The sequence below is a fragment of the Amphiura filiformis genome, chromosome 5 (genome assembly GCF_039555335.1).
Source record: "Amphiura filiformis chromosome 5, Afil_fr2py, whole genome shotgun sequence".
Lineage (NCBI taxonomy): Eukaryota > Metazoa > Echinodermata > Ophiuroidea > Amphilepidida > Amphiuridae > Amphiura > Amphiura filiformis.
This window is the reverse complement of record NC_092632.1, coordinates 13,581,877-13,596,348: the sequence shown is the minus strand read 5'-3', so window position 1 is coordinate 13,596,348 and position 14,472 is coordinate 13,581,877. Positions and strand designations below refer to the sequence as shown.

Below are 14,472 nucleotides of genomic sequence, written 5' to 3'. Positions count from 1 at the left end.
ATGAAAGAAATGCACTGAGTCCTGCTCCTGATGGATGAAGTTGAGGAAATTGCTTAAAATGACTGGCAAAATGCCCAAGTTCAACAAGATGTAAGGAAACTATAAAGAAACAAAATTGATGACTGAATAGCAGACTAATCAAGGTGAAAATCAAACCTATGGGTACTGCAGATAAAAAAAGGAACTTCAGAGAATCCATCTAATTTAATGTCCCAAAGGGATGCCACTGTAATAAAAGATAACACATACAACACCAAAAAGTTGAATCCTTCCCCTTAGCTTGCCTTTGATTTGTTTTTTTAGCTTTTGTTATTGGCCAGGATATTGGTAGATGAATGCCAAGCTGTAGATTTGAGATCATTGAACTGATCTATTTGGGAATGATAGATACAAACCATATAAAAGACAAATGCTTCTTTGGTGGCATTTAGAGTTAGAGGTCATTGCACTTGGTGAATGGAAGCCTACCTTGATTCCCTTTTAGAGAGTTAATTAGCCATAACATGTAGTATACATGACATTGGTACAAATTGATGTGACAAGCCAACAATGACATGGGTAGAATTGATATCAATCAGGGTGGAAGAAATGGTAAGCACGATTACGAGAACTTGGATCTATTAAATCAAAAGGGCAAGTGCTCTGGGCACCACCCTTGGGGGCACCAAATTGACCAATTCAGCATTGATTCTGCACCCCCTCCAAGTGAGGAAAGTCAAAATGTTTGCACACATTTCAGTAAAAATCAATCAGTTAAGGCCGATATTTTACTTCATTATAACCAAAATTAATTAGTGGAAGGCCCTATTTGTAAAAATAAAAAGGACTTTTAAAAGGGCAGTGGTTATCACATTCCCAATAAAATAAGGAGTCATACTTTGACTTTTGCACTTTTTACTCTATATTATACAGTAGGCATACACCTATAGAACCCAATAGCTGGACTTTAAAGTGAAGAATTAAGTCAATTGATTGTAATGATAAAGGTTATCTATAGTTCAATACCATCCACTGCTGCAAATTACCTATCATCTAATTTACTTGTTTCCAATTTCAGAAATCAAAGAAATCAGTCCAACTTTCATTACAATGATACAAACTTGTGTATTGTATAGACCTTGATTAACAGATTGAATAGAAACTTACTCCTTTAATTGACTACCTGTAATGATTAAAAAGTACACTTTGTATGATTAGTAAAAGAATTGATTTGGCAGAAGATACAAGAAAAGTGCATGAATCAATTATCCTAAGAAGGTCAAGCTGAGGTTACTATCTTGTCCTCTGGTTGCCCCTATTAAAAGTGTTGAGGCTCATCTTCCTATACAACAGCCTAAGTAACATTTCTAAAGGGGTCTAACTTTCAAAGTTGCCCCCTGACATGCAGCCAAAAATTAATCTATCTACAATGTATCTACTGAGGTCTTCTATACATCATTTACAGAAATTGGCATCACAGTTACATTTGATTTTCAGTGAGAATAGTACATGCTTTTATTTCAACTGTCAAAGACTAATTTTATTGTATCTTTTGATTTCTTTTGTAAGTCTGCCGATATGAGGGAATGTATCCTTGTTCAATAATACAAAAATGGTTGGATCTTTACTACATAAATGACATAAATTCAAAAGATCTCTGAATTAAAATGTACTTTGAGATGCATGTGAAAACACAGTTTTTAAATGGTATTGACCACCATTTCGATCAAAACAAAAATAATACACACATTGGGTAGAACTTTGATGCAGGCAAACTGTAGCCAAACAAACTTCACTGCTACCACCACCCATCCTGCTAGAAAGAAATTGGCATACTTTACCTTCTTTGCAAAAACAGGGATTTGGTATAACCACCACCTCTACACAAACAAACATCGGTTCCCACTAAGCAACCAATATAAAATAACTCCCGTCATGGCAAGCCTTAGGACACATCTTTACACCACAAAAACAAAATCACCCTCCCATTTTGGGAATAACCCTTCTGGCTTTGTTAAACTTGACCCTGTAAAGATGTTTATAGCCATGATGGTCTCGGAATTTCTGAGAAAAGTAAACACAGTTTGGTACTTTAATTAACATGCATACTGTCTACAGGGCAACTGGTGTAGATCTTCTAGAGGCCCAAGCCTGATGCATCTGCTGTAATTTTTGTGGTTACTAAAAATACTCTCAGATAAGCAAACGAACACCTTCAAAATCTGTTATCACACACCACATAATAGAATAATCTGGGTTTTTCCCTGTTTATTCCTCTAGAGTCATTCTATTATACTTCTTTCATGGCAGGCCATGCCAGCCCTATAGATCCCTTTTCTCAGACCTCATCGATCCATTGATATTGGGACCAGCCTACAAGTCCCTCATGTAAGAAACAACTCACAACATTTGACTGCACATTATGGCCAGTAAACAGCCTTCATGCCGTGTCCTTTTAACAAATCCGATAAAGATCAAAACACAGATTGAAGCTGATTGACTTTCAAATGGCACCATAGGTTTTTATTTTCTTTGAATGTTACAGGATCAAACACCACACGATTTAGCCATAGTGCCTAGCATTATGAAGTAGACAAACTAAGAAACATAGTGCAGCATATTATCAACATCTCACTGCACTGGTATCTGTAAACATGGTAAACAGGATGCACAAGTGCCTTTTTCTTTAGGTACTCTGTAGTCGACTCTGAAGTGACAGTTGGTTACCATATACAGTAGCCCAGCAGGTGTGGTACTGTACAGATGAGCAACTACAGAGTACTGAGAAATAAAGGGGAAAAAGATGAGGCCTACCCATAGCTTGGCTAGGGGGTGTTCCGCAATGTTACAGTCTAGTTGTGGTCATCCACCCTGGTATGTCATATTGAGTGACACAGTTATGTGGGTTTATATTCTATGAAACAATTTACATACAATAAGACAATCTCATGAGTTGCATGCCAATCAATTTATTAAAACCGGTGATGAAATGAAATTGTACACAAATCTATCTTTGATAATTCCTTTAAAAAGTCAAAAGATCATAAAGTTGGCTGTGTGTGAAAGTACCTTTCTATAAAGTGTTAAGGCCCGACTCATACCGAGTTTTGTGGACGCAAAGATGTTCTTCATAATAGAACTTGTCTAAGAATTTTAAAGCCTCTGCAATAAAAATTACTGATGAAGTATTCCGATCGGAAGAGGAAACGTCTAAACGTGATTATTTGAAACTTTTAAACTTGAGTAAATTTTTGGACTTGTAAACACAATTTACCAATAGCATTTTGTTTTATGTTATCACCATGCATAAAATGATTGTGGGTGTATCTCTCAACAGATCAAATGGTTACACAGAATGTCCACTCTTATTTATCAGTTCTAATTTTCCCAGAAAAAGCAAAACCACACTTCACTGCACTGTTAACACAATCCAATTTGTTGCATGATGATAACTAATTGTAATCTTTAAATGTTACTGCTCAAGTCTGCAAAAGTACATCCAACTGCAGTATGTTGTCCCTGTGGAGTTAAGGACTAATCATCAAGGTCTACAATAAAGGATGTCTTCACTTGACCTACTTGGCTCTATTGTAATCAATGTGCTCCTCTGTTTACTACTACATTCCTTGACATCTCACTCCCAATAATAGTTGTGTTCATACAGGACACTAAACCTCTACATGATGCACGCTGGAGATAGCACCAATAATATTTGTTGGGGTAGGGTACTGTATCTTGCCATTTCACAGCTTTTGATTAGGTTTCAAGAGTGATATTGGACAGTTTTGCATAGTGTACAATGAAGTTTGATTTGTAAATAGTTGTTGGGAAGGAAAAACCTGTGTCATTGGCCCCTGAACTTAAGCAAAACATCCTTGTGTATTACATTGTGGCAGTTTTGTTGTAAACATCTTCAAGGGCCACAAGTACATGGGAGATTTTTCCTCCCCAACAACAGAATTTCTCTGAGTCGCCAGTAGAGATAAACTCAGAATGCTGTCTTTGACATCACCTGTCACTCAGTAGAAATGTGCTGTGATTGGCTGTCTTGCCTATATTGATCTAATACATTGTTGGATCTGGATCACCATTTGTGCAACATCCTTTGAGTGCAGACACTTGCCACTCCCCTCAAGAAAGATGTCAGACACAACATTCCCGAGTTTATCTTTGCCAGCGACTATAATAGGTTTCAACAAAAACATTATATGAACGTAGGACCTCATGTTTGCGATACCTACACCGTTACAACTTGGATACAAGAGCATCATGATTAGGTAGATCGAAACTTCATGTTGGATTTGTACTAAATACATTCTGTTACTTTGTACATGCTTAGAATCCAGGCCAGGTTTTGGTCTATGTGACCAAAAATGAAATTTCCAGAGAATTGATTGCTCAAATTTCACCTGAAAACCAGATAAGACAGATTAAACTTGGAAAGCTTCGAGAGTACTGTAGAATGATAGCATGTTCAGATATTATTAGCGTGGACCAGACAGTGAGTGTTAATGAGTAGGAATCATTACACTTCACATAAATTTAAGTTAAAACAGGGTTTTTTCGCATCATCTAGACAAAACTTAGGGTGCAAAAGGTTTCACTTAAGATTCAACAACTCAGGGTTTCGTACCCCTGTCTGAACACAAGTCATGTATCTATCCAAACATACAAGAAGTAGGGCAACCTACAAGAGATGTCTTGGTTAAAAGAACAATCACTGTCAATTTGGATACATCTGAACCAACATACCTTACACATCAAAGTACAGCACACACTTGTATCTGATAGTTGTTATCATGAACCATACCTAGTTTTCAGAAGTGAATTGACTATTTTAAATTGCCAACTCCTTTGCACATGCTTTACCATTTATGGGATGTGAAATCAACTGCCACCTTATGCATTTGCTTAGTTGGATTTGCAAGTCACTGCTTCATTGTCTATAGAACATATATAAGGCTTGATATCAGTATCAACTAATTCTTTTCTAACAAGCTAAAGTATGTAGCATAAAATTAATGGCTCAACAGCACAAAGACATCTTCATTAACTGCTGTATGATTGATCGGATCTATATTGCCACAAGCTCAGCAGCACAAAGACACGTGTCCATACATGTGGAACTCTGCTGCTCAAAGTCGTATCTCCATTTTAAGTCTTTGTTGCGTTGGGTAGTAATATTGGTCATGCATCCATTGACAGACACAATTCTATCTTACAGACTGATACTGCGCTAACACTGTTTGCTGGATCATTGCTACAGACAGTGAATTTGTATGTACTTGTCACCCAAAAAAGTTTTTGAATTCTCACCACAAAATGAAATCAGGTTAATACTCCCAACAATTTATTAATCTATTGTTGTAAGAAAAATACTGCTGCTTTGTATCTTTCTGCATTCATGATGACAATGTCGATTTCATCCACACATGATTTAAGGCAATTCCATTTAAAATTAACCATCCCCCTGTGGGAGATTACAATCTTAACCCCAGTTGCACAACTTTCCTTTTCATTTACACTGTTTTGTGGATAAAAATTGTTGGATCTGGAAAGACTACAACTAAAATCTGGGGTGTGTGGATTTCAAAGAGAATAGCCTATTAATATTGCTGATCTTCTCACAATGTATTTATGTCCCATCTCAGAGGATCTAGACCCATTTGTCCTTAGAATTAGATATTATTCTTCCCACACTCATGTATATCTGTCACGTCCCAGAGGATCTAGACCCATTTGTCCGTATATAATTCTCTGATTGACATCAAAGTTCTTGCGCTTCTTTTGATCGTAGCGATTCAGCAGGTAGAGTATCCTGTGTTCTAAGAAGTCTGCAGCATCTAGGGTTAACACTAAGGTCTTGTGCTTCAGGGCTGTGAACACATTGAAACCTGTAGAAATATGAAAAAGAAAATGCAAAATGAATATCAACAGATATTAAAGAGGACAGAGAGGCGAGTCCAAGAGCCATGCATATTAATGCTAGACTGAATCCTTCATCATCTACCACTGCGCATGTTATTTGCGTTATGCTTGATGTGACGACCAAAAAACGTTCTGTTTGTATGATGTCCGACTCATGAACAAACTCGCGCGCAACATTAGTCGTGAACTATAGCCCGATTTCCTATCAGCGCCAGTGTCTTATCGCAACATTGTAACAGGATTGCGTTCTGAAGTTCTAAAAATATGTGCTCAACAACAAACTAAAGGTCAATTTGGACACAACTGCACAGTCTATGTTCCCCAGATTCTGGGGAAAAGTCCATACATTTGAAATTGTAACATGTGTTTCTCATCCATCAACCCAGACAGTTGGGGAATGAGGGTAGTCTAGCATAATGCTATGGTAATGTCATATTGGATTGTCATGTATTGCCAGTGCTACCTTGGACATATGAAGTCCCTACCAATCAAGCATGGACAATGCTTTTGTTTTTCTTGGGGAAGTAATAAAAAGGGAAAAAGGGGGGTGGGGTGGGGAGATAACATTTCATACATCTTACATGTGTTTTTTAATGTATCTCTTAAATTCCACAAGAAGGAGTTTCTCAAATTTCCATTTTATATTCCAGCCTTGCAACCAATCACGCCAATTAAGCAAAGGAGTCACATGGGGACAGGGTGATGAAATCATTGTCTAGAGCCCTTCAGGTAAACATCTGCCTCCATCCTCATTTGTACCCAAATATACAAGCATTCTTTTGTTACTATAGGAAACTATGTGACCTGTCAGATCTCTTTAATCTTATGTTTATCTCAAACATTACATGGGCTTTAGGGGATCCATGGATGTAATCAGGTCTTGCAGGGTGGACACACTTAAGGGTATTTTCATAAAGGTTGAATGTGGTACAACACTCAACTTTAACATTTCCCTTTGGTTTCTTCTTAGTATCAGTTTTATATGGGATCCTATACAAATAACATAGTGCGGTCACTGTCCTATTTAGCACACGCACGCATTATTTGTGGGAAAAGGGATCTTGCACTATATGGGTAACATTAAAATATGAACTTGCACTTCTGTAAGTCTAACAACCTACTCATTCCTACACATGGGTATCCAGGAGTTGAACTAGTGTTGAAAACACAGATGCTTTTAGTTTTACAAGGATAGATTGTAGGCATATAATTCCAGAATCATCTGGACCCATTATAGACTTTACAATATACAACCAGTTATCAAACTCAGCTTTAATACTTAATGCTTCAGGGTTTTGTAATGCTTCTCCATCATCACACATTGTATGAAATTAAGTGACTTCTTCAACAATTCACAATATTTTGAAATTAAACCTGATACTGGAACTAAAATTATTATTCCTGGCTACAAACCTGGACAAGTTGTTTTCTTGATCCTGTCACATATGATGTAGCAATTGCCAATTGTCATTTTAAAGTACAAAACACTATAACCAGGTTACCCCATAATCAAGTTCTCCTTAAAACTGACCACAATATCAATGTATAGGGAGTAAGATGTACTTTTTTGTACTTTTTAATATTGCTTGGAGCAATGTCCCAGGCCATCAACAAACTACTAGTACTACTGACTTTATAGTTCATTCTTTGCTGTCAATAGTGTTGCCACCTTTTGTGATGCTCTCAACCAAGGTGGTCAATGATGAACAATTATAGTAGCACAGATGCAAAGTTTCCAAATTTTGATACATGTACTGTCAGAAATCCAAACTCATGTGTTATTGAAAATGATTCAATAAGTCAAATTTTACTATACCATTATTTCCAATAGATCACAACATAATAGTGTAATTACAATCAATTATCTGTCTTGGAAAATTGACAGACCCATGCAACAAGGAATTGAATAGAACATTTTACAACCTCCAAATTTCCTCACATGAGCTTTTAAAGTTATGCTATATGTAGCATTTTGAGAAACCAAAATGTTTAATCGATGAAACCTTTTGAGAAAATGAAATGGTTTACTGAGAATGAGAGGCAGTCATTCCAATTGCAAAGCTGTACCATCTTCATAAACTGCCACTTACAAGGGCTAGTGATATACAAGTTTATCAAACAAATACCAAGCAGCCCATAAAAGGCTACTAATCAGCAACACAAGCAACTCTGCTTGACATGATTTTGCACCATGTTGCATGCACTTTTAGCACATATTCCATAATCACTGAACCCACCTCAGCGATGACAGGACACGCTGGTTTGACATCTTTAAATGGAACTTATCATCATCAATAGCCAACGGAGAGACTAATTGCACTTGAGGCTATTTATAGTATCATGAAAATAGGGTGTGTTTTAATTACTTGAATGGCCAGGGTGTATTTAGGGTGGCCTCAATGTACACATAATAGTCTGGACAATAATTAGAGTGACCCACCCTAAAGGTTCCCTTTGGTATCAAGTTCAATGACCAGGGTTCCTTTGAATATTTTCTATAATTCTACAATGTCAGGCTACTGGTCACACCATAAGTCAGGTTTTTGTGAGATGCTGATTTTGAAGACATTATCTTTTCTTTTGGTTCAGGAACTCCATTAACCCCATGCCCTATGGACACTACTGCCTTCCTTACAGAGTCCCTGATTGGTCAATTACTGGATATAATCTTGAGTAACCAATCAAAATAGAACTTTTAGAAATCTCATCAATTTTAAGCTTAATCCCCTTCAGGCCTTCAGCCTTACTGACTATTCTTACCATACTGCTGATTGGTTCAATACATGAAATATCTCTCTTTATAACCAATCAAAATAGTTATTAGAGGTGAGGCTGCATGATAAAGCCTAGTAGAAATTCATCCACCACCCTCTACAGATGATATTGGTTACATTGACCAATCATAACTAAAGCATGGCTAAATCGCATGCATGCATAATGTTTTCTAGGTCCTGACCAAAGCTGAATTTAAATGTTGACAAAGTAACTCACTTTGTATGTGTCTCTGTTAACTTTTGGTTATAACCAGCTCCTGTGTGAATGCATAGTTGGCTCGGTCATGACTATATAGTCATATATAGTCATGTTTGACAAAAATTACTTTATCTCTGGGTGAACACAACCTTGGGAAGGAAAAAGGGAAATCTGAGGCAACAAATTGGTGCATCACAGTTCACTCTATCACTGGCAAATATACAAAGTTATCCTGTAATAGAAACCCATGTGATTCTCTAGAGTAAATCCTCAAGTTCCAGCTAAAAACACATCACAACTTCTAGAAATCTTGCCTATCTATTAACAATGACCAAACTGTTTATTTACAACAAAAATAGCTCTGAGTTAAATCTTATAATATGATGCGACTAACAAGGTGACCTACCGATGTTATTAATCTTACAATAACCAAAAGAATAACTGAAACAAAAACTGAATAACAAACAGTACTACTCAGCAGCCTAATTAGCGCCCTTCACTAACAAGCACCCCCTTATGGAATTTTCAAAGTAACAACTGGCAGATTCCCCCCTTTTTAATGCACCTAATTTCTAACTTAAGGTGGTACTACACCCCTTGATAAATTTGTGACTATCTTTGCATTTTTCTCAAAAAATAATAACATATTGGTAACAAAAGTTATGTATATTGTAAGGGCAAGGAATCCAGTTACTTCCACACTGGAATTTCATTGACTCAAGACAAGTGGTACGTTATTTATGATAAGAAAAGAGGTACCGCTAGAACATACCTCATTTCTACATATAGACCTATATAATAAACCACTTGACATGAATCACTGAAACTTCAGTGAAGTAATTGGATTCCTTGCCCCTATAATATACATAACTTTTTTTACCAGCAAAATTAGTCACCAAATTTATCAAGGGGTGTAGTACCACCTTAATTTGGTCTAAATTACCACCAAAACCTGGCTTAAGATCGATTGTGATATCACATGTGTGTAATATTTTTACTTTCATTTTAATACTGTTAATAAGCAACTCCTGCAAATGAGTGACTTGAGGTCTAATACGGTAGTTTTTATAGTTTCCATGTACGATGAAAATCAATTGCAAAATGCAATTTCTCCTAAAAACATGCAAATGTAAAGATGCAAAATCCTGCACAAAATATAACTGATGGGTATTAAATGTGACAAATCTATAAATGAAGAGCTTTATTGCAAAACCCCTTACATATATTTGAGCATTTTTTGAGAAAACATCAAAAAAGATAAGATATGGGGGTTTGCAACAAAAGCCTGCTTGGGTAGGATGAGCATCCTGCCAAAAACTACTTTTATTAAAACCCCCCTTATATCAGTGATATTTTCGATGATATTTTGATGTGTTCTCAAAATTGCTCAAGTGGATGTAAGGGGTTTTGCAACAAAGCTCTTCAAATACAAGTATAAACCCAAACTTATTTAGCAGGTAGGCCTATGCATGATTGCAGATATGCAATGTATCCATGTTAATTGGATCACAATAGGCAGGCCTACTGATAGCTGGTATGTAAAATCAAATAAGGTTATTTTGCCTAACCTAATGCCATTGTTTCATGTTGGACCACCGCATGATTAACCTAGATCTGCCGATCATTTACGCTTTAATAAAAAACCAATGAGGGACTTGGAAAACAAGTAAGGGAGTGAGCGAGAGGTATTGTCAGTCAGGGTCTGGATGCATAGTGTGATCTCTGCCTGGAGGCTGACACCTCTTCTGCTGCTTCACCCCATCAATAGTCTCACTTGGGTTACATCAATGTCAGATAACATCAAAACAACAGCATGATTTATTAAAGAAGCGTTAAGACAAAGATGTGAGTTTCACTCATTTAGTTTGAAGATTCTTTTAAGAATTTGAGACATTTACCGTTCATTATATAGAAACACAAGAGGGGTTTTCACAAAAGTTGTCATGATAGAGGGGTGGGGAAAGGGAAAAAGAAATGGTAAAATGTGTTTGTTCAGCATGCTTAAAATATGGTAGGACTACTAGTGACCTAAGGATGACATTTCTGTACATAGAGTTTCACATAGTCAAAATTGTATATTCTGCTTGGTGCACAATGATTCTCCCTTCCTTCTGGAAAGTCAAGTTTAATACTGTTATACATTGCACATGAATGATTGTGGACAGTGCCAAAATGTCAGACTATATCACTATTCAACATCTAATGATGCATTTGCTCCTGGCAGTACACACCATAAATCTAGCCATGATGGCAATCATATCAGATCAAATCTGCTGTCTCAAGTTATGACTTCTTCAAGCAACATTTTTTCATCCGCTAACTCATAATCCTGGCAGTATACACCATGCACCTTAAATCTAGCCACAAGTAGACCTAGAGGATAATGGCTTTTGTTTACATATTTTGGACTTTGCTTGGACAGGAGATGGTAATATTTTCTGTTTTTAACCCTGAAACCTTTTCCATGAAATAATTCTTCACTCCAACATTAGTGAAATGCCAACATCAGAGTGATTGGCTACAGTGGGTAAATGTTTGATGAGGTCAATATTTCAAATCACTTTGAGTCATCATTTACAGCAAAAAAAATATGGAATCTAAGAAACTCCTTCCTGTGAAACTTAGCATTTGATGGATAAGTTCGATGCTATAGAATATAGATAAAGAAATACTTAGACCTATAGTTATGGTCATAGGAACTGTTCCTATTTTCAAGGGGAATATGGCTTATTTTCCAGGGCAATGCACACTTTTTTGGACCTGTACGGGAAAAAAACTCAACATTCTTGAATTGTCATCCTTTCTTTGCAGGGCTAACAAAATTTGAACCACCAAAAATTATTAAGCATATTATTCTCTACAGCTAGCCTGACCATGCTTGAGCACCAGATGACATTTGATGGAAAAATCCCTGGCTGGCCACATAACACTGCATGTTTCATGTCACCCGTAACAAGGGCTCCCAATGGGGGTATAAGTATGAAGTATTAAGCATGGGCCTAGAAAATGATCATATGCCTGCTCCTAGGCATATCAATACTTGGCATCTCTCTGCTTCTGCCCCAAGCCATTTATATGATGAAGGTGAGGGTTTCAGGCCGGGATTAGCCCTAAGTTAAGATTAGGGTCTGGATTAAGGTTAGGATAATGATTTAGGTTGGTGATCACAGTAGTTAATGCTGCTCCAACTGTTTTAAAGATCATAGACCATTTGGTGAGTTTGTGCACTAAATTTCCAGCTTGCATGGGTTATTGGAAACTGGTTTCAATATTTAAGCTGCTACCTATCCTATATTGCATAAAAAGTAACACACGGATCACAAAGCAATGAAATTGCTATTCCTTTGCAATAGTTTCCAATCAAATTAATGTTCATTATTGAGTCAAACTGGCATATATGAAAATGTTGCACTGCAACTGTGCATGTAGAACCAAAATATCCTCCTCAAAAGAGGGCAGTATTTGACTCCTGATAATGGGCTGCATACTGTGTATTGAAATGTTATTACTACCAAACAATACAGCTTAGTATATTAAAATTGTGCATTAAATATGTCTTATTATTCAACCATGTTACTTGTATAGGCCTATATATCTATGCACTAATTGCAGAGTTTGCCAAAACTAAAAATTAACTTTCAATTATTAATATTAACAACCCTTCAATGACCATCCCACCACTTAATATAGGGGTATACCAAGTTCACAGCATGTTAAATGCTGAATCACAAAATTTGCTGTGCCATTTCTTTCAGCATACCATCCACCTAACCACAATGCAGGTAAATCAGCCTCATGCCATATTATGTCATCAAGATATCAATATGTAGCTAGCCAGAGCTGACAGGATTTGTCAGCCTACATCCATCAGTCATCAGTCAATAGAGGGATGGATGTGGTAGGCAAATGTGGATTATCAATATACATCCTCCCTGACCATTAACTGCAGTGGTAATCCTGAAAATGCTGTTTGGAATATTGACAACCAACCTAATGCAAAAGCATACCATCATTTGAATTTAAAAGCACACACACGCTTACCTGTTTAGTTACTGCTAGATTGGCTTGAACAGAAGCCCTAACATTTTCTCAAAAAACTAAAATACCATGCGAGTAAAATGTGCCTTAAGGTTATTAATTATTTTAAACTGTTGTGATTTGGTAGTTAACAGCATCTTACGAATGGTAGTGAGCTTTGGCAAAAACTGTATTGCTCAATTCATAGCGAGTGTGTAGAAGAATTAAAATATCACAGATATACTTTTATAGGTGCTGCGGTTCTTGAGTTACGCTGTAAAGAGGGCTGAAACAACAACAGTTTTGTAAAACGTACATAACTCATTAACAACAATAAATTAAGCAAGTTTGCAAAGTATATGATTTGCAGAATGAACTTTTGCAAAACATCAAGGTGTTATTTTTCAATAATATATTGATCTAGATAATGAAAATCGATTTTTAGGTTGCTTCGACCAACAATACCTCGTCTACCCTTAATTGTAACAAAATTAGATAAGATATTACCTTCCGTAGTGAGTACATTATAAGTTTTGACTCGGCTGCAAGCTTCCATAAAATTCTCAGAAATCTCTTCAAGAGGTAAACTGAAACAACAAATGATACAAAAACAAAATATTACTTTAAAATACTGTTTTTGTAAACAGGCATGATGCTAATTAGTAGATTTAAGATTCTCGTACTAATGCTGCTTTAGACAAGGTATACTTGTAAGTACACTATGGATTACATGGACAAGTTGACAATAAATAAATAAATGAATAAATAAATAACTTGAATGAACAAATGAACAAGCAAACAAACAAATGTTTTAATATTAAATTATAGGCCTACATAACATACAAAACCCTGCGGGCCGCATAAGACATGATTGAGGGCCGCATGTGACCTGCAGGCCGCATAAGACATGATTGAGGGCCGCATGTGTCCTGTGGGCCGCATAAGATATGATTGGCCGCATAAGACATGATTGAGGGCAGCATGTGACCGCATTAGTTATGGTTGAGGCTACATGTGACCCACATGCTGCATATCAGTAACCTGGGTTATCTGCAGGTTGGCCAGCCCTGGTCTTGCAGTGTTGTTTTGCAACTTTCAAAGCCTAAAAGTATCCAGGCTCCCTTTTTACTATTATTTGTTTACTTCTCACCACTATTTTCTGTAATCTGGACTATTTTGTTTCACATGAACTTAACCTATAGTATCCCAACAGTGCTGCCTTAATTTGCTTGTAAAGTTAAACTATTACAATGTTAAAGCCAGTATCACCATGAGACAATTTAACCCTTAGCTGACCCAGGCAGGGAGGCAGGGACAGAATGAGTGATTACACAAGTCTCATTTGAGGACTAACCCAATAATTTAGAGTTAATGAGATAGTAGTAACCCAAGACCTCAAGTTGGTCTCAAGGGTGCTGGCTCCCCTGTCTATTTGACACATTGGGAGTTGGCCTGGGAATGCCAATCAGGCAATTAAGACAAGTTCATGGATACTTCAATGCTTTGCTCCATCCCATAAGGAATATGAAGGAGAAACATATATGTTAAGAGTCATTAGATAAATATGAATAGTTG

At 36.7% G+C, this 14,472-nt stretch overlaps 1 protein-coding gene across 1 annotated transcript in view; it reads right to left on the bottom strand.

The window, feature by feature from the left end:
* Nucleotides 1–2,475: 2,475 nt before the first annotated feature.
* The window catches only part of LOC140152672 (large ribosomal subunit protein uL4m-like), a 43,454-nt gene continuing 31,457 nt past the window's right edge, over nucleotides 2,476–14,472 (bottom strand). Inside the window, exons 8-9 of the mRNA XM_072175125.1 lie at nucleotides 13,405–13,484; nucleotides 2,476–5,873 (exon numbers count right to left, since the gene is read on the bottom strand). Coding sequence (XP_072031226.1) covers nucleotides 5,680–5,873; nucleotides 13,405–13,484 — 274 coding nt within the window. The 3' untranslated portion in view covers nucleotides 2,476–5,679. The remainder of the gene's footprint in view (nucleotides 5,874–13,404; nucleotides 13,485–14,472) is intronic.